Source organism: Propithecus coquereli, unplaced genomic scaffold (assembly GCF_000956105.1).
Source record: "Propithecus coquereli isolate 6110/MARCELLA unplaced genomic scaffold, Pcoq_1.0 Scaffold426, whole genome shotgun sequence".
Taxonomy (NCBI): Eukaryota; Metazoa; Chordata; class Mammalia; order Primates; family Indriidae; genus Propithecus; species Propithecus coquereli.
The window spans coordinates 1,077,085-1,102,568 of NW_012150019.1; the positions used below are offsets into that span (position 1 = coordinate 1,077,085).

Below are 25,484 nucleotides of genomic sequence, written 5' to 3' on the forward strand. Positions count from 1 at the left end.
CCACCAGGCCCGTCTAATTTTTTCTATTTTTAGTAGAGACAGGGTCTTGCTCTTACTCAGGCTGGTCTGGAACTCCTGAGCTCAAGCCATCCTCCCCCCTCGGCCTCCCAGAATGCTGGGATTACAGGTGTGAGCCACTGCGCCTGGCCTGTTTCCTTTTTTCTTTTTCAAGCAGAGAATTTCCTGCAAATGTCTGTGATATTTTATTGATTTATTTTTTGCTAAGTTTATCTGAGCCCCAAAAGATACTTTGAGTGAAACAGGAATGTGATCTTCATTGCTTAATGAGATTTCTTGTGCCTCACTTCTCTAACAGTAATACCTGACAGCATCATGGAGTTCATAAAACATGCTTCTGTCCTCTGTGGCGCATGAGCACCATTTCCTGAGTATTAACTTCAAGGGAATAGAGTTGCTGCAGTCTCTGTCCTTGAGATCTGGACATAGTAGGACAAACAGACCTATTAAGTAATGACTGTGCACAATGGTATGAGTCATTTAAAATAATACCGCAATACAGTGTCAGCGTGTTTTTATAGTAATTTCTTTTTTTCCCCCTTTAGTTTGCCTAGTGATTCCAAAAGGTCACAAAAAAAGATAATACTGTCTCTGTCTCTAGTTCATCTCCGGATTAATTCCCTAAAGCATTAGTAGTTACCAGTCTTTTTCTCCAAAGTGGTCTAGTGCTTGTCTTTTAACCTTAATTAGAGGTTTTATTGTTCCAAGCTTTCATTTTCGGATCTAGTCAGTTTCCTGCTGTTGTTCTTTTAGTCTTGTTACAGAAGATTTGTCCTGCCTCAAAGTTATAAACATGTTTACTTATGTGATTTTCTTATTTTTTAGTTTTGGGAAATGGTACCATTTTCTAATGGTTTTCTCACAGTTTTGTTTTCTTATGTTGAATTCGTTAATTTGTCTAGAATTTCCTTTTGTGGATATTGGGAAATAAGGAGATTTTTTTCCAAATAATTAGCTAGTTGTTCCAAACAAATTAATTGAATAGTTTATCCTTACCCTACTGATATGTGATGCCACATTTCACAAATACTAAATTTGCTTGGGTCTGTTTCTAGACACCGGTTTGTTCTCCTAATCTGTTACTGTGCTCTTACATAGTAACTTATTTTAACAATCCTAACTTTCTCATGGTTTGCTATCCAGCTGGACAAGAGTCTCATCTTTGTTCTTTTTCTAGACTGCCTTGGCTCTTCTTGCAAATCTTCTCTCCCCGACTAGTTTTAGAGTCAACAGGTTCCAGCTCCACCTACCTCGCTCCCTTCCGGAGAGTCCACTGACTCCCTGCCGAAGCCGCTGCTTCCTTTGCTGCCCCGCTCCGCCAGCCGGCTCACCTCTGTCCTCCATACCCCTCCCGCAGGCACCGCATGCGCGGGGAGACCACCCTGTGGAACCCTGGCTGTGACCATGCAGGCATCGCCACCCAGGTGGTGGTGGAGAAGAAACTGTGGCGCGAGCAGGGGCTGAGCCGGCACCAGCTGGGCCGAGAGGCCTTTCTACGGGAGGTCTGGAAGTGGAAGGAGGAGTGAGTATGCAGCATCCCTGCGGGTACTGCAGCCCTGCCCCTGTCCCGTCCAGAAAAGACCTCTGTCACCAGCGACCCCTAGCCATGGGGTCAGACCCCGCTCAAAGAGGCGGAGTGTCAGTTGGCTCCAAGCCTGGGTCCATTTCAGAGGACTGAATGATGCCCACACTGCCCATCACCCACCCAAAGTCTCCCTCCAGCCCAGGCCTGAGTGCTAACCCCGGCCTGTCTGTCCACTTCCAGGAAAGGTGACCGGATTTACCACCAGTTAAAGAAGCTTGGCAGCTCCTTGGACTGGGATCGAGCCTGTTTCACCATGGACCCTGTGCGTAGGAGGGGTCTTGGGGCTGGGGCAGGACGGGGAGGCTCTTCCCCAGGAGCTGAGCCCACTCGTAGGACACCACCGAGGGCTCACTTGCACTTCCCACCCCATGTCATGGCCCTCTCCACACCATGGCCCTTTGTATTCCCCATCCCCCCGCTCTGGCGGCTCCACATCCCTCCAGGCAGCGTGTGATCGGGGCCCCCTCCCAAGGGGCCTGAACTCCCAGGATTCTCTGCGTCAGCACCTGTCCCCAGCTGAGCAACTTCCCTGCCATGTCCAGATCGCAAGGCTTGTTGCCTGCCTCCGTGTTCCCATAGTCCCCTCTTCCCCTCAAGGAAAGTACTTCTCCCCTCAAGGGGGTCTGTGTGCTGGCCGGTGGGACTCTGAACAGAACAGGTCTCACGGGACCCTGCTGCCTCGAGTGTCTGCCTGGGCCTCAGGCACCAAGATCCCTCTCTCTGATTTCCCCTGCTCCACCCAGAAACTGTCTACAGCCGTGACCGAGGCTTTTGTCCGGCTTCACGAGGAAGGCGTCATCTACCGCAGTACCCGCCTCGTCAACTGGTCCTGCACCCTCAACTCCGCCATCTCTGACATCGAGGTGTGCCCCCACACCCGGCCTTTCTCCATCTCCATTCTACCCCAGCCCTGGCCCCTGGGCCACTTCTCTAAGCGCCCGTCTTACAGGTGGACAAAAAGGAGCTGACAGGTCGCACCCTGCTCTCTGTGCCTGGCTACAAGGAGAAGGTGGAGTTTGGGGTCCTCGTGTCCTTTGCCTACAAGGTCCAAGGCTCAGGTGGGAACCGGCTCACACAGATCCTGGGCTGGGTTGGGGGCAGGGAGGGGCCAGGGCTGAGACCACAAGGCCTTCTGTCACCCCAGACAGTGACGAGGAGGTGGTGGTGGCAACAACTCGGATCGAGACAATGCTGGGAGATGTGGCCGTAGCTGTGCACCCCAAAGATCCCAGATACCAGGTTGGGGAAGAATGCTCCCAAAAAGGGGCCCCGCACTTAGGGGCTGGGGATGGGTAGGGTCTGAGCGAGGAGAGGAAATTGGGTAGAAACTCATCTTCTGGCTCCTTTCCCAGCTCTGAGGGTGGAGGCTTTGGAACCGTTTGGGGGAGTTTGGTGTTGGGTCAGTCAGGACCCTGGAAAGGGGGGACTTGGGCTGAGCACTTCGCACAGACGTCTCCCTGCGCCCCTAGCACCTGAAGGGGAAGAGCGTGGCCCACCCGTTCCTGTCTCGGAGCCTCCCCATTGTCTTTGATGAATTTGTGGACATGGAGTTCGGCACAGGTGAGCACGGCGCTGGCCCTTGGGGACAGCAGGGGACTGCAGCGCACAGCACACCCCAGCCATCTATCTTTGCTCTCAGAGAGAAAGAAAATAAGCTTCAGCCAGATAGGCAGGACTTGGGCTGGTTCTCAGGGCACCGTATTAGGGAAGTGGGGCCAGGGTGGTCTGGAGCCACGTCCTTCAGCAGAAGAGGTGAGTGTGGGGAGGAACTCTGCAAGTCCCTCGTGACCCCGACACCCCATGTACACCCCAGGTGCGGTGAAGATCACCCCAGCACACGACCAGAACGACTATGAGGTTGGGCAGCGGCACGGGCTGGAGGCCGTGAGCATCATGGACGCCCGTGGGGCCCTTGTCAACGTGCCCCCGCCCTTCCTGGTGAGGCGGGCTGGGGGGTGGGGCCTGGGGTCAGGGGAGATGGAGGGCACCTAGGCATCGCCATGACAAGACCTCTTTCCTACCCAGGGCCTGCCCAGGTTTGAGGCCAGGAAAGCAGTGCTGGCAGCACTGAAAGATCGGGGACTGTTTCGTGGCATCGAGGACAACCCCATGGTGGTGCCACTGTGCAAGTAGGGTGGGGGCCAGGGAGGGTGGCGAGGCGGGGGCGGGGGTGCTCCTCAAGGGTTCACCACCTGACCCCCCACCCCACGTGTACTCCAGCCGGTCTAAGGATGTGGTGGAGCCTCTGCTGCGGCCACAGTGGTACGTGCGCTGTGGGGAGATGGCCCAGGCCGCCAGCGCTGCTGTCACCCGGGGTGACCTCTGCATCTTGCCTGAGGCCCACCAACGGACATGGCATGCCTGGATGGACAACATCCGGTGCGTAGGGCCCCTCTGTGTAGGAGGGGCCTGGGCTAGGGGCTGAACAGGGCACAGGCCCTCCGTGACCCCCCCACCCCCACATTTGCAGGGACTGGTGCATTTCCCGGCAGCTATGGTGGGGCCATCGCATCCCAGCCTACTTCATCACCGTCAGCGACCCAGCGGTACCCCCTGGGGAGGTGAGGACAGGGCCAGAGCTGGATACTGGGACATCTCAGGGAGCTTTGGGTTTACTGGGTCCTTGGTAGGGGTAGGGGGCAGGGCAAGGCAGAGATGAGGCACCCCTCGGCACTCACGCTACCGTGGCAGGACCCTGACGAGCGGTACTGGGTGAGCGGACGCGACGAGGAGGAGGCCCGGGAGAAAGCAGCCAAGAATTTTGGAGTGTCCCCCGACAAGATCAGTCTCCAGCAAGGCAAGGCAGGGCCTTGGGCATGGGGAGGGGCAGAGCTGGGGCTCTCACCTTCGCTCCACCCCATCTAACCTCTGACCTTTGGCCTCCCTCAGACGAGGACGTATTGGACACCTGGTTCTCTTCCGGCCTCTTCCCCTTCTCTATCTTGGGGTGGCCCAACCAGGTGGGTTCTGGGGCCAGGCTGGGGGGCGTGGGGGCCTTGAAGGTGGGTCTAGGCTCTCCTTCACACCTGATCTGCCCCTAGTCGGAAGACCTGAGTGTGTTCTACCCGGGGACACTGCTGGAGACAGGCCACGACATCCTCTTCTTCTGGGTGGCCAGGATGGTCATGCTCGGCCTGAAGCTCACCGGCAGGCTGCCCTTCAGAGAGGTGCGAACACAGCCGAGACCCCCTCACCTGCCCCCACTGCAGCTCGGCCTCAGCACGGGTGGGCATGGGGCAGGCCTGTGGCTGGCTGTGGGCAGCCAGCCCCACTCCACAGTGACTTCCGTGCCCTGGCTCGGAGGTGTGTCTTCCCAGAGCGGATAGCACTTCTGGTTCACATACAGGGGCCAAACGGGCTGGTGTGGACACTGGACGGGGCCTGCGGTTCAGAGCGGGGTAGGCCGGATGTGGGGCCCTGGTTGAGGGGCACCGAGGCCAGGGAAGGAGGAGACTCAGCCCCACGGGCCTTGCCCCGCCTGCCCTGCAGGTCTACCTCCATGCCATCGTGCGGGACGCTCATGGCCGGAAGATGAGCAAGTCTCTAGGCAACGTCATCGACCCCCTAGACGTCATCCACGGAGTCTCCCTGCAGGTGGGGCCGGACACTGGGCCAGCCTGGAAGGGCTATGGGGCCGTGGCCATGGCCACCTGACCACTCCCACCTCCACCCTCAGGGCCTCCATGACCAGTTACTGAACAGCAACCTGGATCCCAGCGAGGTGGAGAAGGCTAAAGAAGGGCAGGTACGGAGGGTTGGACTGGGTGGAAGGTGAGCAGAAGGTCGGGGGGCTGGCTGAGGACATTCCCGCCCTGCCTCCTCCCTACAGAAGGCGGACTTCCCAGCGGGGATTCCTGAGTGTGGCACCGATGCTCTCCGGTTTGGGCTGTGCGCCTACACGTCCCAGGGTATGGCCCCCAAACCTCCCATGGGGCCCACCCCTCTCCTCCACGCTGGGCCTCCGGCGGGCGTGGGCTGACAGCAGCAACGGTGCGCTTCACTCCCACCCAGGTCGCGACATCAACCTGGACGTGAACCGGATATTGGGTTACCGCCACTTCTGCAACAAGCTCTGGAATGCCACCAAGTTTGCCCTGCGTGGCCTTGGGAAGGATTTCGTGCCCTCACTCACCTCCAAGGTAAGGCCTGGTGGGTGGCAAGGTTGGCAGCACCCACACAGGCTGCTCCCCTGCCCTGTAGGGCCTCCATGTAGCTGGAGGGACAGACACAGGGAAAGCCCAGGGCATGGGGGTCCTCCCCAAGGTGGCTGGGCGGCCTGTCCCTCGTCCCCTGATACAGGGCACGTGCTCGGTTACTTTGGACCCCATCAGACTCCTGGTGCGAACTCGCCCACGGTTCCCGGCCCCTCCCCAGGGCCCGCTGGCTGATGCCCCCCTCTCCCCAGCCTGGAGGCCGCGAGAGCCTGGTGGACCGCTGGATCCTCAGCCGGCTGACCGAGGCTGTGCGGCTCAGCAACCAAGGCTTCCAGGCCTACGACTTCCCAGCCGTCACCACTGCCCAGTACAGCTTCTGGCTCTACGAGCTCTGTGACGTCTACTTGGTGAGAAGCAGGCGAGAGGAGGGGTCCGAGAGAGGATGGCGGAGCCCTGGGCCCAGCTTTGCTGAGGTTGGCCGTGAGCCCTGAGCCAACCCGTCCCTTCCTGGTCCTCACAGGCTCACTGAGGGCTGAGGCTAGACCTCCAGTCCTGAGCCCTGTGCCTCTGTGCCCTAGGAGTGCTTAAAACCCGTACTAAATGGGGTGGACCAGGTGGCGGCTGAGTGTGCCCGCCAGACCCTCTACACCTGCCTGGATGTCGGCTTGCGGCTGCTGTCGCCCTTCATGCCCTTTGTGACGGAGGAGCTGTTCCAGAGGCTGCCTCGCAGGACTCCGCAAGCTCCCCCTAGCCTCTGCGTTACCCCCTACCCGGAGCCCTCGGAGGTATGGGGCACGGCCTGGAGGGGGGACTCTGGCCTGCCCTCCCAGGCCCCCTCACCCCGTCCTCCACCCCACAGTGCTCCTGGAAGGACCCTGAGGCGGAAGCCGCCCTTGAGCTGGCACTAAGCATCACTCGAGCCGTACGCTCCCTGCGTGCCGACTACAACCTCACCCGCATCCGGCCCGACTGTGAGCCTCAGGCCCCCACGTCCACCCGTCCCACTGTCCCCTCAGCCCGCTCTGGGACCCAGTATCCGGCTGTGGCTGCCTAGTCTCCCGCCTCCTTGGGCCCAGGCCTCACCTTCCTCCCTACCCGGCAGGTTTCCTGGAAGTGGCTGACGAGGCCACAGGCGCCCTGGCATCGGCTGTGTCGGGCTACGTGCAGGCGCTGGCCAGCGCGGGTGTGGTGGCTGTCCTGGCCCTGGGGGCTCCTGCACCGCAGGGCTGCGCCGTGGCCCTGGCCTCTGACCGCTGCTCCATCCACCTGCAGCTGCAGGGACTGGTGGACCCGGCCCGGGAGCTGGGCAAGCTGCAGGCCAAGCGAGGTGAGGCGCAGCGGCAGGCCCAGCGTCTGCGGGAGCGCCGCGCTGCCTCCGGCTACCCGGTCAAGGTGCCCCTCGAAGTCCAGGAGGCAGACGAAGCCAAGGTGTGTGGTGTGAGGGGCATTTCCCACACCATCCGCCGCCTCCATCAAAACCCTGGTCTGGAAGCTGGACCCCGTACTGAGCCCTGGGGTGTCCGTGGGGAGCAGGGAGCCCAGGCCTCTTGAGCAGGAACCATGCAACGCCCTGCCCTCACCGCCCCCACGTGGGAATAGCCGGGCGTGGGGACACAGCCCAGAGTCACATGACAGGTTGGAGACAGAAGCCAACCTGGACCCAGGCATCCCGCCTCCCAGCCAGACCCCTCATAGCCCACCCAGCTGCCTGGAACACGGAAACCCACATGACAGTCAGGAGCCCTGGCTCCAGCGCTCCCTTCCCAGCCCGCTGGGCGGGCCCTGGAAGACGGGGCTGGCCTCCTCGTGCCCCCTGCCCCGCAGGCCCCAGCCTCCTGGGCTCCTCCAGGGAGGAGAGTGGGGTGAAGTGCAGGAACACAGGGAAACAGGCACGGACGCCCAGAGCGAGAGCCTTGAGTGGTCGTGGCTCCCCAGTAGCCCTCGAGTGGTGTCGCTTCATTTTACACAGGAAGGCTGAGTGGCCTGCCCGGGGCTCTGTGCTCTGCTGCCCTGGTCGGGCACGGGGCAGGGCACATGGGCTCTGAGGCCCCTTCTTTTTTAATTTTTGTTTTTTTCTTGTACATTCTTACAATGAAATTGAGGCCCCTTTGTCCTTGGGGACTGACCACTCTGGGAAAAGCAAGACCCAAGAGGCTGGGTCATGGTGGAAGAGAGGGGGTGTTGCTGGTGGGAAGGCTGGTCAGAATTAGGGGGTGCGGGTCCAGCCAAGCACACATCCCCCAAACTCCTCCCCTCTCACGGGCCTCACCCATCTTTCCAACTTTGCCATCCTGGGTGTTTGAGGGTCTCCTGTTTGGGCCTGGGTCCTCACCACCACCCCTGGCCCCCTGTTCCAGCTCCAGCAGACGGAAGCAGAGCTCAGGAAGGTGGACGAGGCCATCGCCCTATTTCAGAAGATGCTGTGATCCACCCAGCTTCAGCCCTCATAGCCCCCAGCGGTCCACCATGGGGATGGCAACAATAAAATATTTTGCCGCAAAATCATGTCTGTGTCTGCAGTGGGGATGGGAAGGGGTGCAGAGGGCTGGGTTCCTGAGTCCTTGGAGGCTGCCTGTATGAGCAGTGTGGGGGCTGCAGGCTAAGAGTGAGGCCCTGGTCCTGGGGTGCGTCTGGGTCTGTCCCTGGCACCGTGCCAGGCCTGAGTCATGCTGCTCACTGCCTTCCTCCCCAGCTTTCATTCACCGCACTGCGGCCAGGGAGGTCCACCCTGGCACCGGCTGCTGCCTGTGGCCTTGGGCAGGCAAGAGCAGAGGGGCCAGGGGTTGCCTGTCCTGCCCCCACCCTGCTGGGGCCTCCCTCCCCCTCCATTGAGTCCCAGTTAATTATAACTCTGACCTAAGTGCCCTGTGCCACCACGCCCGGGCCAGCCCTGCCCAGGAGACCGAGCAACCAGGTAGGGAGAGGCTCCGGAGCAGAGACTCAGACTTCCTGTGCGTGGGGGGACAGGTGTCCCGGGGCAGGGCTGGGGACTCGGCCTGGGGCTGGGAAGGGGATCCTGGGGGAGGAGCCTTGGACCCCACTCCTGGCAGGTGCACGTCCCTGTTGGCCTGAGAAGGGCCCGGGCAGTCTGGGTAACTGAGCGGGGGCAGGGAAGCCAGGCCGGAGCAGACGAGGTGTTTGAGGCAAAGCAGGCGCCCGTGGAGAGGGGCGGAGTGGGGCCTGCCCCGGAGTCGCTGCTGCTTCCTCCCTCAAGAGCCTTCTGTCTCCCAGGTCCATGCCTCGGCCATGCTCTGCGCAGACGTGCCCCCACCCCTCCTGGGCCCCTCAGTGCTGCTTCTGCTGCAGCTGCTGCTGCCCCCCACATCTGCCTTCTTCCCCAACATCTGGAGCCTGCTGGCTGCCCCCGGCTCCATCACCCACCAGGACCTGACTGAAGAGGCAGCGCTCAACGTCACCCTGCAGCTCTTCCTGGAGCAGCCACCCCCCGGCCGGCCCCTCCTGCGTCTTGAGGACTTCCTGGTGAGCATCCCTGGGTCCTGTCACTTCCATGCCAGATTCCCCAATTCCCTGGAACCTCCTTGAGGGCTCCAGTTGCCAAGAGAAGGGACACGCACTGCCCCACCTGCTCACCACCCCCACTCCGGCAGCAGCAATACTCAGTGGTCCTGGCTCTGAGCTCAGGAGTCCCCACTTAGAAAGGGCCAGGACTGCCCTCCCTGGCACAGCTCAGCGTCCTCGGTTCTGCCCACGCGCAGCCTCCAGCGCAGTTGCTGAGATGGTGCCAGCGACAGTCCAATCCAAGGGGCTTCCCTGGAGCCCTTGTCCCCCCCATTCTCTCCAGGGCAGGACCCTCCTTGCCGACGACCTCTTTGCCGCCTACTTTGGACCCGGGTCTCCTTCTCGGCGCTTCCGAGCAGCCTTAGGCGAGGTGTCTCGTGCCAATGCAGCCCAGGATTTCCTGCCCACTTCCAGGGATGACCCTGACCTGCACTTTGATGCTGAGCGACTGGGCCAGGGACGCACACGCCTGGTGGGGGCTCTGCGGGAGACCCTGGTGGCAGCCAGAGCCCTTGACCACAGCCTGGCCCGCCAGCGCCTTGGGGCTGCACTTCATGCCTTGCAGGTGACAACAGAGTTGGGGCAATGGTCAGAGGGGCCTTCACCTCCAGTCTCCTGTCTGGGATGGAAGCCCGAATTGTGCCCCTCCTCCGAGAGGGTCTGCGCTGCTTGCCAGGGCCTCGAGGCTGTGTCCCAGCTCCCCACCTCCACCGGCAGTGCCTCCCGTGGGAACGGCAAGGAGGGTGCTGTGGCTGGAGATGGGGAGAGTGAGCAAGGAGGGAGGAAGTCGGGGAGAGGGGAGGAGAGGGGAGCAGTACTTGGTGCAGGGCCCTGCAACCACTGAGAGGCCTTCGATTAGACTCTGAGTGAAGTGGGCATAGACACTGGGACATTCCCACTTGGCAAAGTTCTGCTCGGCGCAGAGCAGAGGGCAGCAGAGGGGACGTGGGGTGGCTGGCAGGAGCGGCGGGGCTGGGAGGAGACTTTCTGGGTGGGGAACTTGGAGGCACGTCAGGGCAGGAGATGGTGAGAACAGTCAGACTAGTGCCTGTCCCCCTCTCCTGTCCCGGGACCAGGATTTCTACAGTCACAGCAACTGGGTGGAACTGGGCGAGCAGCAGCCACACCCGCACCTCCTCTGGCCCCGGCCGGAGCTCCGGAGCCTGGCGCAAGGTACGGCCACGACCCCAGTGGTGGGGTGAGGCCACAGAGCCGCCTCCTCAGCCCACCCAGCCACCGTGTCACATCCTGAGGTCACATAGGTTATCTCTGCAAGGACTGTGAGATGCCCCAGTCCAACCAAAGGCCAGGGCAGTTAAGTGGCTTCCCCAAGGTCACACAGGGGAGAGCAGCAGGACCAGGTCTCCAGACCTTAGTCCAGCCTTTCGTGCGGCTTCCCCCACACTGGCTCACACGGGCCTTCTCTCACAGTCGCCTCATCCTCCCGACCGAACTAGGACCAGAAGCTGCCCCGTCCATTATAGGGTCGCATCCTGTCCACAGTCCCCGTAGGACTGGGCCCCACCTTCCCTGGTTTTCTAGCTCAGTCCCAGTCGCAAGTATTCAGTCTCGCCACCAGCCCATGAATCCTAGGTTTTGGTTCAGAAAGCTTGCCAGGGAGCCCACGGGCTCTCGCCCTGTCCCAGGGGGAGGAAAAGCTGAAGAGGTTTGGGTGGACAGGGACAATGCACAGGGACAAAGGCCAGGGTAGCAGAGTCTCGGATTCCAGCCACCTGCCCTCTCTCCCCAGTGGGCGACCCTACCTGCTCCGATTGCGAGGGCTTGAGCTGCCCGGGAAATTGGCGGGGCTTCACGAGGCTCACCTCCGGCTACTTTGGAACTCATCCCCCCAAACCTCCAGGTACCAGGCAGGAAAGCCCCCCAGAAGGAAGGGGAGAAAGTCACTGCCTTCGATCCCACGCAGGACCTCGGTCCTGTAGGCCGTGTCCCATTTCCCGGGGCACCCCTTCCTAGAGGCGGGTGGAGGAAGGCCCGCTGAGGGGCCTGAGCGCTGGGGCGGGGGCAGCTTCTGGCTCAGCCGATAGGACTTCTCCACTGCTGTGGGCGGCTTTGGGGCCTGGCTGGCGGACCAGGGGTCCACCATGTGCTGTAATGACTGCCCTCCACAGTGTCATCATTTTCTGCTGCTCCTTTGCCGAGGGGTGAGAGGGACAGGCCAGGTCAGAAAGAGCCTCAGTTGCATCGAAGGCAGTGGGCTTTTGGCCTCCCGCTCTCCAGACCCCTGTCCCCATACCAGGGAAATGTAGCCACGGGGGCCATTTTGACCGGAGCAGCTCCCAGCCGCCCCGGGGAGGCATCAACAAGGATAGCACATCCCCAGGCTTCTCCCCCCACCACATGCTGCACCTCCAGGCTGCAAAACTGGCCCTTCTGGCCTCCATCCAGGCCTTCAGCCTGCTGCGAAGCCGCCTAGGAGACAGGGGTTTCTCCAGGTGAGCGGCCTCCTACAGATGAGTAGGTGCTCCTGGGGGAGCTGAGAAACCAGGGGCTGGGGACGGATGTCCAGACCCTTCACTGTGCCTCTGGCCTGCCCCCCAGGCTGCTGGACATCACCCCAGCCTCCAGCCTGAGCTTCGTCCTGGACACCACAGGCAGTATGGGCGAGGAGATCAACGCTGCCAAAATCCAGGCTCGCCGCATCGTGGAGCAGCGGCGCGGCAGCCCCATGGAGCCTGCCCACTATGTCCTGGTGCCTTTCCATGACCCAGGTAGCTGCGGTCTGGCCAGGACAGCGGAGGGAAGGGAAGTCCAGGGCAGGGGATAAAGGCCTCTGATGAGGAAGTGGGCCTTGTGACTGCACTTTCTAAACAAAACTGGAGCACTTCCTGTGGTCCTGAGTGAGCCTCTTCTGGGTACCAGCGACAGTGGGTCTGTCGTCTGTGGTGTGTGCATCCCACTCTGTAGACCTGTACCTTGCTCTTGCTCTATAATCCTATCTTCCTCTCCTCAAGAAACCTCAAGTTTGTGCTTGCCCCCAAAAAAACTACTTGTCCACACACAGGAGCACAGTAGGCCTCTCAACTGGGGAGGTGGCCTGGGGAGGACGAGGGGAGCTCTTTCCTCACTCATCTCAACCTCCTTTCCCCCTCCCCAGGGTTCGGCCCTGTCTTTACAACCAGTGACCCTGACAGCTTCTGGCAACAACTCAATGAGATCCACGCCTTGGGGGGCGGCGACGAGCCTGAGATGTGCCTGTCTGCCCTGCAGGTCTGGCGCCTCCCTTCCCCTTCCCCGCTTATCCCTCGGGTGTCCGCTAGGGGGAGCTAGATCCTTCCTAGGGCTCTTCACCTCCCACTATGTCCCCCTCTGCCTTTAGAACCTATTTAATAGTTTCACTAGCTTCACTTTAGGGTTCCAGGGCCATATTCCTTTCTGCTCTGTCCCCCGGCTCTACCCATTCCCCTGCCATTGCCACTTTTAACACTGGCCCTTTCCCTCTCCTCCAGCTGGCCCTGCTGCACACACCTCCATTCTCAGATATCTTTGTATTCACGGATGCCTCCCCCAAGGATGCCTTTCTCACCAACCAGGTGGAATCCCTCACTCAGGAGCGGCGCTGCAGGGTGAGCATAGCTGTGGGAGACTCAGTGTTAGCCACCCAGGGAGGTGGGAGACCCTGTGACGACAACTCGGAACAAGGGTCGCACCACGCTATGGTGGCCCAACCAGCCTTGGTGTGTGATGGGAGAAGTAGACAACGAACATAACATTTTCTCATACCCTTAACAATACTCACACGTGGGAGGCCCTACCCTTAGCGATGCTGAATTTATATTTGGACCTGCCCCATAAACCATTTGAAGAGCTGGAGATCTAGTTGCCAAAAATCCACTGCGAAGTATTGACAGTTACAAGGGGGTGACCAATGGCTAACTGAAGACCAGGGGGTTGTGTCACTGGAAGACCCTGCTGTAGCAGCCAGAGGGAAAACAGAGAGAGACCTTATTGCTAATCGTAAGCTCTGAAGAAAGCTTGAGCACTGGGATCCTCATTTTAACAGTAGATGGCACTCGGACACCCCAAGCACTGGGCTCTCTTCTGGCCATAGGTAACATTCCTGGTGACTGAAGACCCATCGAGGGTTCAGGCCCGAGCTCGGCGCGAGGTCTTGTCCCCCCTGCGTTTTGAGCCATATGAAGCAGTGGCCCTGGCCTCAGGAGGAGAGGTGATCTTCACCAAAGACCAGCACATTCGGGACGTGGCAGCCATTGTTGGGGATAGCATGGCTGCCCTGGTGAGTACGTGGGGCCGCAGGGACCGGTGCCCTCAGTTCAGAGCTAAAGGGTGGTAACGCTGTGTCTCTCTTCTTGTCGGAGAAGGGGCAATGGATCCCATTGCTGTGTTGCTATTCCGGTCCCCGGGGTGGGAAAGGAAGCTGCTCTCCCTCCGAGATCCATGGCTACCCACCTTCCACGTTGTCCTTCCATATTAGTAAAGCCCTCCCCAACCTTGGCCTCCAGTATTCTGCCCTCGGGGCTGCCACAGAAAGTCCTGCCATCTTTTAAGGGGGGACAAGACGTGATTGCCTCATCTTGAATCCCTGGCCTCCAGCTTTCTCATTGACCATAAAACTCCATCCCTGGCCCTGGGCCCCTCTCTCACTGGTGTCCCTTCTCCATATGTGCGTTGGTTTCTTTCTGTCTCCGCCTTTCTCCTGTCTTTGTTCCCACCTCATTCCATACCTTATCTTTTCCTTCATTTTTTGATCCTGCCCATCCCCCAAGGTGACTCTTCCACTGGACCCTCCTGTTGTGGTGTCTGGGAGGCCATTTGTGTTCAGTGTGGATGGGCTGCTCCAGAAGGTCACAGTCCGGATCCACGGCGACATCAGCAGTTTCTGGATCAAGAACCCTGCAGGTACCTCCCTGCGTGTCAAGGCAGAGGGAAGAATGGGGGATGGACAATCGGGGGGCGTGCTAAGGGAAAGGAATCATTTCATGTGACAATCTCTTGCCCTGACCCCAGGGATCTCCCAGGGCCACGAGGAAGGTGTGGGTCCTCTGGGTCACACTCGCCATTTTGGGCAGTTCTGGATGGTGACCATGAATGACCCCCCACAGACAGGAACCTGGGAGATCCAGGTCATAGCTGAGGGGACCCCCCGGGTAAGAGTGCAAGGTAAGGAAGGAGGTATTCCTGGGAAGAGGGAAGGGAGACTGCAGACCTCAGAGAGCAGCATCAGTCACATTCCTTTGGGGACAGTCTCTGACTGCCTTTGGTCTCTCCCAGCCCAGACCTCCCTGGACTTCCTCTTCCACTTTGGGATCCCCATGGAGGATGGACCCCACCCTGGCCTCTACTCCCTGACTCAGCCAGTTGCAGGTACGTCCATTCCCCGACCCTCCCCACCCCAGCTCATTAGTTTTATATATATGTATACATACATATATGCATGTGTATACATGCCTTTTTTATTGAGTTATAATTTACTCGAAGTACACTAAAGTACACTGCTTGGTGCATTTCATATAACACACCCATATAACCATTCCCAGTTCAAGATACCGAACGTTTCCCACACCCTGGGCCCCCTCCTGCTGCTCCCCACCAACACCCCTCAAGAACCCCTTTCCCCATCCATGTCTCCCTTTCAGATGTAAGCCCTACTCTGAAAGCCATTCATTCTTTTTCCGCCGTGTCTCTGAATCTCACACAGACCACTGTGTTCCCCTCCCTTCCCCTGTCCCAGGTCTCCAGACCCAGCTGCTGGTAGAAGTGACAGGGTTGGGATCCAGAGGCAACTCTGGGGATCCTTGGCCGCATTTCTCCCACGTCATCCTTCGAGGGGTCCTGGAGGGCGCCGAACTAGGCCGGGTGCCTTTGGAGCCCGTGGGACCCCCGGAGCGAGGACTCCTCGCGGCCTCGCTGCCGCCCACGCTGCTGTCCACCCCTGGGCCCTTCTCCCTGGAGCTGCTTGGGCAGGACGGAGCGGGGCGGCGTCTGCACAGGGCAGCCCCTCAGCCTTGCACTGTGGTCCCCGTCCTTCTGGAGGTGAGACGCAAGGGCAAGGTGCGGCTGAGGCTGGAGAGAGCTGGGGCCCTGACCGGCCCCTCTCCACAGCTCAGTGGCCCCCCAGGTTTCTTGGCCCCAGGTGGCAAGGTCCCGCTCAACCTCCGCATCTCCAGCTTCTCGGGCCCTCAGGATCTTGACCTTACGACGTCAGTGAGCCCCAGCTTCGCCCTCACCTCCAATCTGTCCAGGTGAGGCCCCCGAACCCTCCAGCTCCCTCTGGCCACACCTTTCCGCTCTCCCCGCGCTGCCCGTCTGGCTTTGATACAAGGGCCCACGCTCTCTATCCCAAGCCCCGCCCCCGAACCCTTCCGATTGGCCCTCTGAGTGCTCACCTCCCCGCCCCGCCCCTGGCCCCGCCCCTGGCTCTCGGCTACGAGTTGCCTGAGACCTCAGCCGGACCTCTGGGTCCACTCTCCAGCGTTCGCCTGGGACAGAATGAGTCCGCCTGGGGCCGCTTGTGGCTGGAGGTCCCGGACTCAGCCGCCCCGGATTCCGTGGTGATGGTGACTGTGACTGCGGTGGGTCAAGAAGCCAGCCCAGTGCCCCCGACCCATGCTTTCCTCCGGCTCCTGGTGCTGGCCCCAGCCCTGCAGGTGAGGCGCCCCCACTTTCCATCGCAGGGCGGGCAGGGCAGGGGAAGGGCGGTGTAGGCTTAATTTGGGTACAGCCCCAGCACACCCTGACATTCTCTCCCTCTTCCCCCTAGGACCAGCTTGCTGCCCCTGTCACCACGCCCACCCCAGTCTTTTGTCCTTTCACTTTGGTGACTCAGGGCAGGGCTGGTGGGGATATGGCTGGCAACCCCTGGTGGGGCACAGTTGGAGGGGGGCTGCTCCTGCTAGGCCTGGCATCTTGGTGACACAACAGCCCCTAGGGGGATGGGTCTCCAGCACTGTTTTCAATCGGACCCATCAGTAAGAAGGTCACAGGGGCCTTGGGCTTTATCTCTCCTAGCTGGAGAGATGTTCCTTCTCATGCACTTGTCCCTTCTCTTTCTTAAAAACTGCGAGATGGGGATAGAGGGCAGAGGATTTTCCCACAGTGCATTTTCCCTAATCCTATGGGAAACAAACCAAAGGAATTTTTGTTAAAAGTTACTTTCGGTTTCTCTGTAGCATCTTTATTCTACTAACTATTCATGCTCTCCCAGGCTCAGGTAGAGGGGAAGATACCTGGGGAGGAGACGAGCATTGGGAGTGGGGTAGGAAGATACCAGAAAATGTTATTTATAGATTGTTTTTATGTTAAATTCTGGAAAAGTTTCTGTTTTATTTTTATATTTAAGGCTAAAGAACAGTTTCAATAAACTTGTCTTCTACCCAGAGGGATTTCAAAGACAGATCATTTTTGCACATCATATAGGGCAGAGATAGGGCATGCCACACCAAGAAGATGAAATGGAAGTTTTCAGGAGCAGAGGAGAGAATTTACACCAAGTCTGAACTTCATTGACCCACTACCTGGAGCCATTTGGCTGCTGAGTTAAGAAGCAGAATAAGGAGGCTGGGGGTTTTGACTCAGCCTGCTCCTTCACCAGACTAAGGGGAGTGAGAGGAGGGTTTAGACACGGGTAGGGCCCCTTTGTTCCTTGGGGCAGCCCAGCTGAGCCATCTTCCCCTTTGGCTGGGTGACTCCTTTCTGCTGCCTTGACAACTCCTGGAGAAGAGGAGAGAAACGAACTAGGCATCTGGGCCTCTCCCTGCCCTGTGGGGTGGGGGCTTCTGCCCTCCCCTCACACCCCTTACAGTTTACCTGTTGCTGCCACACATTCTGCTTCCATAGCCTTTCCTTCCAATCCTGGGGGGCACAAGAACTGGCCTTGTTCAGCGGACATGGGGAAAACTGAGGGGAGATTCGCTGTGTTTTCTGTTAAACTAGTGCTGACCCCAACACTCCCCTCAAAAGTCCCACTTCCCAAAAGTCTAAGCTGAAGACGATAAACTCACCTCTCCCTGAATCAGATTCTGCAAACAGATGTTCACCTTTTGAATCTGGGCTAACTGGGGGCCACCAGGCTCTGGGTATGGATCTGTTAGAAAATTCTAAAGGAGGAGTTGGAGGTGACAACATGGGGAAAACCTGATCTCCACCTGCCACTCTTTTTCTGTCACCACCTTCTCATTTGCATCCCCTCATCCAATACCATCCCAGGCAGGTGGGAAATCCGATACTCTCCCCTCCATCTCTATCTATCTATCTATTTATTTGAAAGAGCCTGACTCTGTCACCCAGGCTAGAGTACAGTGACATCATTGTAGCTCACTGCAACCTCAAACTCCTGGGCTGAAGCCATCCTCCTGCCTCAGACTCCCAAGTAGCTGGGACTCTCGGCGCACCCCACCACGCTTGGCTAATTTTTTCTATTTTTAGTAGAGATGGGGTCTCTCTCTTGTTCAGGCTGGTCTTGAACTCCTGAACTCGAGCAATCCTCCCGCCTCGGCCTCCCAGATTGCTAGGATTACAGGCGTGAGCCACCACCCAGCCTCCCCTCCATCTCTTTAACATGTCAGTTTCTCCATCCCCCTCAGCACAATTCCCCCTTTCCCTATTCTTTATGGACCCTCCCTGCCCATCCCTGCTCCATTGGAATAATCCAGGCCACGCCCTCATCTCTATGGAGTGATCCAAATCGAATCCCTCTGAATGGAATGCAGACCAGCCTCACCAGCCCCAACAATGAACACCAACATAATGCTTAGTGGCATCTTGTCATTATGATGCTGCCTCCAATTCACGATCCCTGCCCATTAACTCTCCCCTCTCCAGAGGGGTCTCAGGCTGTGTCCACACATGCCCTGCTCTCCCTCCCCTGCCCCCCATTCACACAGAGGGGCAGCCCCATACCTCACCAAGGGCCCCCAGATGCAGCTGCTGTTGCTGTGCCTCCCTCAGACGGGCTTCAAACCAGGCCTGGCCATGCTCTAGCAGCTCCAGCCCCTGCCACAGGGCATCCTGTTCTCTCTCCAGAGCCTGCATCCTCTGCAGCTGGGAAAGACAAGAAGCAGAAGCTGACTCTCATGTCATAGCAGGGCTCTGGGCCATGGCCCTTTCTTTCCACATCTGGTTGGGTTCCCTGTCTGGTCACTGAGTGTAAGCCCAGACTGGCCACTGAGGACCTGAGGGCAAGGGGGAGCAGGCAGGAAGACTTTGTGGGTCCTCAAGTTGAGTGGAAATATAAAGGGCAGATCTAGGGAGAGGGGCTTTCTCTGGGACCTCTTGTTGGGGTAATACTCACCCAGAGGAAGAAGGTCTGGGCCCCTGGGTCTTGGCGGCTTGTCCCCAGCGGCAGCAGCAGAACTGTGTAGGGAGCCTGTACCGGGGGCAGCCCACCAGGACCCTGGCTCCCCATGGCTCTGCCGTGGGAAGGGTGGAGCCACTCCCACTAGGGCAGGACAGACTGGTACCTCCCCCTCCACCCCTGCCTTGCACCCATCCCGCCTTGTCTTTCGGTCTCCCTGGGCCCTTCCTGCTGTGTGTGTCTGAGGCTGGGGTGTTCCTACTTGTGGGGAGAGACCATCTCCCTTGGGCCCTCGTGTCTTCCCTCCAATCTGTTTCTGTAGGGCCTCTCTAAGTGGTTTGTTCTCATAAAGTCCCCTTGGGTAGAATCTGAGGGTCTCCCTACAGCTGTCTCTGTATTTTTAAGGAGGCAGGGCAAGTTCCTGTGTGGACTCCTGCTTGGGGTTTCAGCTCTTTCCTATTCTCTTGTTTTGTTTTGGCTGGCCTCAGGAAACAATACCTTTCTCTGAAATAAACTTTATTCCTAATATGAAACAAAATTTCTAGGGAAACTAAGAACTCTGGGTCTGAAGGAGATAAGGAAACAGAGGGATGGCAGCCCACCGGGGTCTCAGGGAGTTGGGGAGGGCAGAGGAAGGACTCTCAGAGGATGGTGGTGGCAGCAGGCAGCACTTCCTGCCTCATGAAAATGTCCAAATCCAGGTTAGGGTCTTCCAAATCCAGTTTCAGAAACTTATCCACTAAAGCCTGGCAACTGAAGGGGAGAGAGAAGAGCAATATTTATGGGAGAATGGATAACCGAGTCCCTGAGCAGAGGGAAGAGGCTGTGGCACAGGAAACCCAGCACCTTGAAGATTTAGGGGCTTCAGAGAGAAATAATGGGTCTTTGAAGGGCAAAATGCTGGAGAAGGCTGGCTGAGCCCTGGGAAAGAGGATAGAGCTGCAGGAGAAGATGCTCAAGAGAGTGAAGACACGGGGGCCACACACTCACTTTTTCATCTGGTTCTCCTTTAGCAACTCCTTGACTGGCTCGATGGATTTTCCACTGCGGATCAAGTCTGAGACCTAGGAATGACAAGGAGGGTGGAAGAGGTGGCAGTGGGGTGTTGGGAAAGAGAAGAGGAAACAAGGAACAGAAATCCTGTGGGTCTAGAAACCGAGATCTCCAAGAGGAGTAGGGCCAGTGGAAGGGAGCCCTGAGGTGGGGGCGGACGGACATTCAGATATCGTCACCTCCTTGCCACGAGCAATGAGTTTTTCAGGAAGCCCAGCCTGGGCAGCTGTGTAGGAGGCATGGCTGGCGTTGGCAACACCTTCGCAAACCTGATAGAGGAAGACCAGGTCGTTCCCATCCTCACAGGTCTCCATGGTCTTAAAAGAGAATAAAAGGGGATAGTGTGTCCTCAATCACCTGATTCCTGCCCTGAAACCCTTGGCCAGTCCTTGTGGGGAGTGCGAATAGGGAAGGCATGTGGTCTCTGTGCTCAGGGAACTGCTGTTCTGATAAAGAAGCCGATGCCCCCCTGGGAAACACTCAGCCTAGGGACTCCTGGGGGCGGGATTGGTTTCCTCACCAAATACTGCACCAGGGGCCCTTGTGGCAGCAGCTGTAGCTGAACAAGGCTCAGAAAGTTGGTGGCCACAAAGATGTGGGGACACATGGGTCCAAGCGCCAGCCAGTGTCGGAGCACAGCGGCCAGAAGTGCGAGCCCATCCACCTGCACAGAGGACACCGGTGAAGGTGCAGAGCTGTGGGGACCCTGCGTGCCCCCTGCACCTGCCCTGGCCTTTCCCTTCCTCGTGCTCTCTTGTTTCTTTTCTGCCCACACATCCCTATTCTTTTCCCAGGGCCCAGCCTCCCCCTCCCCCTCCATCCTCCTCCATTTTCCCTCCTCATTTCCTCATCAGCTTCTCCCCTCACCGTATTGGTTCCCTTCCCAAATTCATCAATGAGGACCAGAGACTGCGCAGTGGCATTGTTCACTGCCTTTGCCACCTGCTGGGCGGGAGGTCGACAGGGGAAAGTTTCGTTAGTATTTGAGTTCTGTGATGCACTGACCACAGTCTGCCTAGGAACAAAGCCCGCCCTCCTGCACTGCGAGTTCTCCGTGGTGAGGTGCGTGATTGTTCATCCTTTCACTGCCAACAGTGCCCCGCAAGAAGCAAGGGTTCAGGAAAGTTTTGTGGAACTGATTCCTCCCATCTCTGACCTGGGTGCTCCCTGCCCCAGTATAGGGGCACACAGCAGAGGGACTGCATTCCCATTCTGAGCATCTTCAGGGATTCCTTCCTCATTATCCCCTCCCCGAGTCCCACCTCCCTTTCTCCCGTTGACCTGGTTGAGGTCGATCATGAAGGTGGAGAGGCCCAGGGAGATAGATTCGCAGCTATGAATTCGGGTGAAGATGGAGTTTACTGCCCCAATTTCGGCCTCCTCTGCTGGCACAAAGCTGCCCACGAGGGCCATGAATGTGATCAAGCCCACCTGAATAGGGGAGGAGACAGAGCTGGGGCCTGGTGCTGTGGGCTGAGGTGAAAGTGAGGCTCAGCTGAGGGCATGAGTGATAGATCAAAGAGAGACGGATATAGAGCACACTGTCCCTCTCCTCCCCCAAGCCTGATCATAGCGCCTCATTTAGAGTCAGTGAGGAGGCCCAGGGGAGTGGGCAGAGGCACACTGGGGGATGGCATGTACCTGTTCAGAGGTGGGTGCAGGGAATTCAAGCCATGGAAAGATTCATGAGAGCATGGCTCTCCCTCAGTAGAGAATGAGAGTATGTGAGGGGGGAGAGCCGGGGTGTGCCTGGTGGTCTTTTCATGACAGGTGGGGCCAGAACACAGGGGAGGAGAGCTGTAGGGGCCTGGGTTGGCCAGCAGGTAGGGGTGAAGAAGACGGAGAAGATGACAGGGGCCCAGGCTGTAGGGCTTCCCACCTGTTTGAGGTATATGCTCTTTCCGGAGGAGTTGGGTCCAGTGATGACTTTGACCCTCCCTTTGTTCCCACTGCATTCTGCAGAGTTGGGCACGAAGGTTCGGGCACAGAGTTCCATCAGTGGATGTCTGCAGTGGGTGGAGAGGCACTTTACATAGCCCGTAGATCCAGATAGATGAACCCCAGAAGATGGGGCCTTTGGGCCCCTCGTGTCTGTGCTCCACCCCCTTCTATTCTCACCTGCCATTCTGGATTCGTACCCCAAGAAGCTGGGGGGAGTAACGGGGTCTTGAGTAGCCATAATCCCGGGCAGCACTGGCAAGAGCCAGCAGAACATCCAGGCGGGAGGCAAGGTCCAATACTCGGGTCAAGACAGCTGCCCGCGCCAGCACCTGGCACTGTAGCTGGTACATCAACAGGGTCTCCTGGTCTGCAGGTGGGTGAGGGAGGGGTCAGCTCCAGGGGAAAGTGAAGGAGAGACGGAGGTCCCCAGAGGGACCTAGAAACAGGTGTGCAGATACTGTCTGAGACCCCCAGAGACATTCAGCTGAAAAGATGCAGAGTCAGAGCGAGAGAGACAGAGAGCAGCAAAAGAAGCATCGGCGAGCTGTTCACTCCCTCCGGCCTCTGGCCTCTCCTCACCCCGGATCTCGCAGTGCAGGTCCCCCAGCAATGTATCCAGCTCCTTGGTTCGAGCACTACGATAGTGCAGCTTCTCCTCTGAGAGAAACTGGGTAGAAGGGGTCAAAGCCGTGGGCTTTGTGTCTCTTGGTCCTCCTCTCCTCTCTCACCTGACTAACCCCACCTCCAGCCCCCACCCTGATTTCTCTCTCCTTTGTCTCAGAGCTAGAAAGCTCAGAGAAAACTACAGAGAGATCCCACATTGGGCAGCGCTAATAGCGTAAGGCCCTTCCTCAGCTGCTGATGCATTTTCCTTATCCCCTCCCTATAGAGGTCAAGGGTCTTACCATGAAGTCCAGTCCCTCAATCTCAAAGTCACTGGCCTCTACCATGGAAGGCAGGCGGGGAACAGAAAGAAGGAAGCCGATCTGGGGAGAGTGAAGAAATACTCTACTCTCCTACAAGGAGACATACTGGGCACCTTCTCTCTGTAGAGGAAGCCCAGAGACCCCTGTGTCCCCACCAAAAGGTGTTCATGTTCTTCAGCCTCCTCTAAGTTTTCTTACCTACCAATATATCCCTCATAGCCCTAATATCTCCCCTAAAAGACCCTCTCCCGGAGGCTACACCCACTCTCCTGCCCTCACCAGAGGGATGTAGATGACACTGCATGAAGGAATACGAGAGTCCAGATTTTCCAGCTCCTTCCAGGCGACCTCAGTGAGGAAACTGGGAAGTCCCATCAGCCTTCGCTTTTCTAGGAGGGTGGAAGAGATACGGATATCAAAAGTGAGGTTCCTGCCTGGTTGCTGTAACGATCCCCAGCTGTGGTGACTGCCTGCCAAGGATGGTGCCCCATCACTGCGCAGGCTCCTGTTCCAGGGCTCCCAGGCCATCCGCACACCCAACACTCACTCTCGTCAATTTCGGGATCTATGTTGGGGAGGACTGTGAAGCGATTTTCAGCAAGACTGCCCTCAAAGTCCACCTGAGGAGATAAGAAGTCCAGTTTCCCAGCAGCCAGCCCTTCCACTCTGTCCTGTTCCTCAGCTCTCCTTGGGCCCCAATTCTCCCTGCAGTCCTGCTTTACCCTCACCCTCCAGGCACTTCCCTGAAGTTCTGCCACCTTCTCTCATCATCGCATTCTTTAGCCACCCAACTGACCTCAGCATCTCCCATGCTTCCCCTTCTCCCACGCTGCCTTCCCCGTGGAGAACCTGGCCCAAGTCCCTCTCCGCTCTAGTCCCAACCTCCCCAGGTGCGCTGCCTCTTTCCTTCCACTCACCACCTTCCCGATGAGGCTGGCGATGTGGTGCAGGTCATCAGAGAACTCTTGAGCAATGTCCCGAAAGAGCTGGATGGACTGGGGCAGGGAGCGGCAGGCATCCCTCAGGCCCAGGGCACTGTACACAGTCTATGGGAGAAACGCACCGAGGAAGGGGCCTGCATCCAGGCTGGGCTGAGGTGAGGGGACAGGGACGGACTCAGAAGAACAAAGACCAACAGGGAAAAGCACAATAACAAAGAGAGTTCTCAAAGGCAAAAAGGAACAATGAGAGAGAAACGGAATCTATAAAACTATGTGCCAGGCACTGAACTAAACACCGAAGCTACAAAGACAACTAAGATGTGGTCCCAGTCCCAGATGAGCTCTCGGTCTAGTAAGGAAGACAGAAATACATGCTGAAGATTTAAAAATAAGGTGGTAGGTGCTTTGATAGAGGTTTGCACAAACTCCCAAAGAAGGAGTTTGTACAGAGGAGGAAGAAAGAGAAACACGGCTATGAAGGGCAGGGAAGAGGTATATGTGAGGAGGGGCAATGCCAGCATTGGGATGAGGGAGAGCAGGAAGAGAGGAAGGCTGGGAGCCATTGAGAGTTAGTTCCCCAGGGTGAAGGTTAGAGACCTGAGGCAGCCGATCTAACTACGGATTAGACTGAGTGGACAGACCCAATTCCTTGGACATTTATGGAGCCTTACTTTCTGGTGGGGGATGTATAAAGCATTTAAATCAAAGGGGTTATAATCTAGCCATGATGGAAACAAACAAGTAGCAAAAACAATGATTAATATAAGACAGATTGACCAAGTTGTAAAACTGACTCAAATTACTAAGGAAGTTCAGAGAGTAAGACTAATACAGTCTTATTCTGTAGCTAAGATAGTTTGGGATGTCTTTGCAGAGAAAATGAAATGAGTTGGGCTTTAAATCAGGCTCCTATGAAGGCAGGCAGGCAGGCATTGAGTGTGCGGGCAAGAGCACGCATGGGCTAATCAACAGCGGTAGGAATAAGAGCTAACATTTACCGATTGTTTGCTCTGTGCTAGGCAATGTTCTAACCTTTTACAAGTGTTCATTTCATTCATTCCTCAAAATACTCCTATGAGATAGGAACTACTATCATCTCAATTTTACAGATAACCAACCTGAAGCACAAAGAGGTGATGTAATTTCCTCAGGGTATCACAGTGAGTAAATGGAAGAGCTAGCATGTGAACCCAGGTGTCTGGCTTTTCACCAGCACACTCTACCGGGCAGGGACACAGTGGGTATCCTAGGCAGAGGGCTGAAATGCAGCCTGGCTGAAGCAGTGGGAAGGGGATACAAATAGTCATACGTGTCTACTCGTATTTTTAAAAACTGAGATTACTTTATGTGTGAAGCATATGTACTGCAGACAATGAGAACCACATCTCTCACTATCAGAGAAAGAAGGTACAAATAAGGAAAGGAAGAAAAGTCTAGAGTGAACCCTGTGGTAGTGGGCTGGAATCAGTGGTATCGTTACGAAGTCGGGGTTTATCATAGACAGATACGGGAATATAGATGTGTATGCATGAGTTAGTACACATACATATATTTCCCAGCACAATCTATGGTGAAGGCCTAGAAGAAGTGTCAGATACCCCAGTAACAATAACTACACCTAACAGCCAGATCTTGGTTTCTAATACCATTCTCCAAAAAGTAACAGGGCTCCTTAGAGAAACCAACTCCAGGGCTGGGGAAGGAAAATACAAGATGAGTCTAAAGCAAAAAAAAGTTAGGAAGTGCTCAAAGAAAAGAACTGGAGACCACGTCAAAAGGGTATATCAAAAGCCAACCAGAGCCGGGTGCAGTGGCTCACGCCTGTAATCCTAGCACTCAGAGAGGCTGAAGTGGGCGTATTGCTTCAGCTCAGGAGTTCAAGACCAGCCTGAGCAAGAGCAAGACCCCATCTCTACTAAAAATAGAGAAAAGTTAGTCGGGCAACTAAAAATAGAAAAAATTAGCCAGGTGTGGTGGCTTTTGCCTATAGTCCCAGCTACCCGGGAGGCTGAGGCAGGAGGATCGCTTGAGCCCAGGAGTTTGAGGTTGCTGTGAGCTAGGCTGACACCATGGCAC

The 25,484-nt window shown here is 57.3% G+C and overlaps 4 protein-coding genes across 7 annotated transcripts in view; 2 read left to right on the plus strand and 2 right to left on the minus strand.

Annotated features, from left to right (window-relative positions):
- VARS (valyl-tRNA synthetase) overlaps positions 1 to 8,259 on the plus strand; it is a 17,171-nt gene extending 8,912 nt beyond the window's left edge. For all 3 annotated transcript variants that reach the window (XM_012653694.1, XM_012653693.1, XM_012653695.1), the window contains exons 9-30: positions 1,376 to 1,540; positions 1,784 to 1,865; positions 2,347 to 2,466; positions 2,553 to 2,661; positions 2,748 to 2,842; positions 3,073 to 3,163; positions 3,417 to 3,541; positions 3,629 to 3,732; positions 3,824 to 3,982; positions 4,074 to 4,164; positions 4,295 to 4,400; positions 4,493 to 4,563; positions 4,645 to 4,770; positions 5,093 to 5,197; positions 5,280 to 5,348; positions 5,433 to 5,511; positions 5,615 to 5,742; positions 6,009 to 6,164; positions 6,336 to 6,542; positions 6,617 to 6,728; positions 6,860 to 7,185; positions 8,115 to 8,259. In XM_012653694.1, coding sequence (XP_012509148.1) covers positions 1,376 to 1,540; positions 1,784 to 1,865; positions 2,347 to 2,466; positions 2,553 to 2,661; positions 2,748 to 2,842; positions 3,073 to 3,163; positions 3,417 to 3,541; positions 3,629 to 3,732; positions 3,824 to 3,982; positions 4,074 to 4,164; positions 4,295 to 4,400; positions 4,493 to 4,563; positions 4,645 to 4,770; positions 5,093 to 5,197; positions 5,280 to 5,348; positions 5,433 to 5,511; positions 5,615 to 5,742; positions 6,009 to 6,164; positions 6,336 to 6,542; positions 6,617 to 6,728; positions 6,860 to 7,185; positions 8,115 to 8,183 — 2,695 coding nt within the window. In that variant the 3' untranslated portion in view covers positions 8,184 to 8,259. The remainder of the gene's footprint in view (positions 1 to 1,375; positions 1,541 to 1,783; positions 1,866 to 2,346; positions 2,467 to 2,552; positions 2,662 to 2,747; positions 2,843 to 3,072; positions 3,164 to 3,416; positions 3,542 to 3,628; positions 3,733 to 3,823; positions 3,983 to 4,073; positions 4,165 to 4,294; positions 4,401 to 4,492; positions 4,564 to 4,644; positions 4,771 to 5,092; positions 5,198 to 5,279; positions 5,349 to 5,432; positions 5,512 to 5,614; positions 5,743 to 6,008; positions 6,165 to 6,335; positions 6,543 to 6,616; positions 6,729 to 6,859; positions 7,186 to 8,114) is intronic.
- Positions 8,260 to 8,459: 200 nt separating this feature from the next.
- VWA7 (von Willebrand factor A domain containing 7) lies at positions 8,460 to 16,168 on the plus strand. The gene is given in 17 exon segments (XM_012653696.1): positions 8,460 to 8,671; positions 8,989 to 9,237; positions 9,560 to 9,841; positions 10,353 to 10,449; positions 11,027 to 11,137; positions 11,534 to 11,729; positions 11,836 to 12,005; positions 12,392 to 12,504; positions 12,744 to 12,860; positions 13,346 to 13,531; positions 14,022 to 14,154; positions 14,263 to 14,415; positions 14,527 to 14,619; positions 14,987 to 15,288; positions 15,358 to 15,497; positions 15,728 to 15,902; positions 15,977 to 16,168. Coding segments are annotated over 16 exon segments (2,694 nt in total). The 5' UTR covers positions 8,460 to 8,671; positions 8,989 to 9,003.
- Positions 16,169 to 16,558: 390 nt separating this feature from the next.
- SAPCD1 (suppressor APC domain containing 1) lies at positions 16,559 to 18,717 on the minus strand. Its single transcript, XM_012653701.1, has 5 exons — positions 18,545 to 18,717; positions 18,154 to 18,294; positions 17,256 to 17,351; positions 17,062 to 17,151; positions 16,559 to 16,965 (listed from the first exon to the last, which is right to left on the minus strand). The coding sequence occupies exons 1-5, from the start codon at positions 18,656 to 18,658 to the stop codon at positions 16,870 to 16,872; spliced, it is 537 nt and encodes a 178-aa protein (XP_012509155.1). The 5' UTR covers positions 18,659 to 18,717; the 3' UTR covers positions 16,559 to 16,869.
- Positions 18,718 to 19,054: 337 nt separating this feature from the next.
- MSH5 (mutS homolog 5) overlaps positions 19,055 to 25,484 on the minus strand; it is an 18,297-nt gene continuing 11,867 nt past the window's right edge. Inside the window, exons 13-25 of one of the 2 annotated variants that reach the window (XM_012653697.1) lie at positions 23,385 to 23,513; positions 23,015 to 23,087; positions 22,747 to 22,856; positions 22,447 to 22,527; positions 22,121 to 22,208; positions 21,719 to 21,908; positions 21,480 to 21,606; positions 20,882 to 21,031; positions 20,468 to 20,542; positions 20,121 to 20,264; positions 19,780 to 19,917; positions 19,538 to 19,611; positions 19,055 to 19,300 (exon numbers count right to left, since the gene is read on the minus strand). In XM_012653697.1, the coding sequence (XP_012509151.1) occupies positions 19,189 to 19,300; positions 19,538 to 19,611; positions 19,780 to 19,917; positions 20,121 to 20,264; positions 20,468 to 20,542; positions 20,882 to 21,031; positions 21,480 to 21,606; positions 21,719 to 21,908; positions 22,121 to 22,208; positions 22,447 to 22,527; positions 22,747 to 22,856; positions 23,015 to 23,087; positions 23,385 to 23,513 (1,491 nt within the window). In that variant the 3' untranslated portion in view covers positions 19,055 to 19,188. Of the gene's footprint in view, positions 19,301 to 19,537; positions 19,612 to 19,779; positions 19,918 to 20,120; positions 20,265 to 20,467; positions 20,546 to 20,881; positions 21,032 to 21,479; positions 21,607 to 21,718; positions 21,909 to 22,120; positions 22,209 to 22,446; positions 22,528 to 22,746; positions 22,857 to 23,014; positions 23,088 to 23,384; positions 23,514 to 25,484 lie in introns of both variants that reach the window. The other variant, XM_012653700.1, reaches the window with a different exon arrangement.

Bases quoted from the DNA above. Each gene is read 5' to 3' on its own strand.
- SAPCD1 (XM_012653701.1), bottom strand. From the start codon at position 18,658: ATGGGGAGCCAGGGTCCTGGTGGGCTGCCCCCGGTACAGGCTCCCTAC. The intron at 18,295-18,544 runs GTGAGTATTACC...TGTCTTTCCCAG, and splicing joins CCCAGACCTTCTTCCTCTGG to CTGCAGAGGATGCAGGCTCT. The intron at 17,352-18,153 runs GTATGGGGCTGC...CTCCTCCTTTAG, and splicing joins ATCTGGGGGCCCTTGGTGAG to AATTTTCTAACAGATCCATA.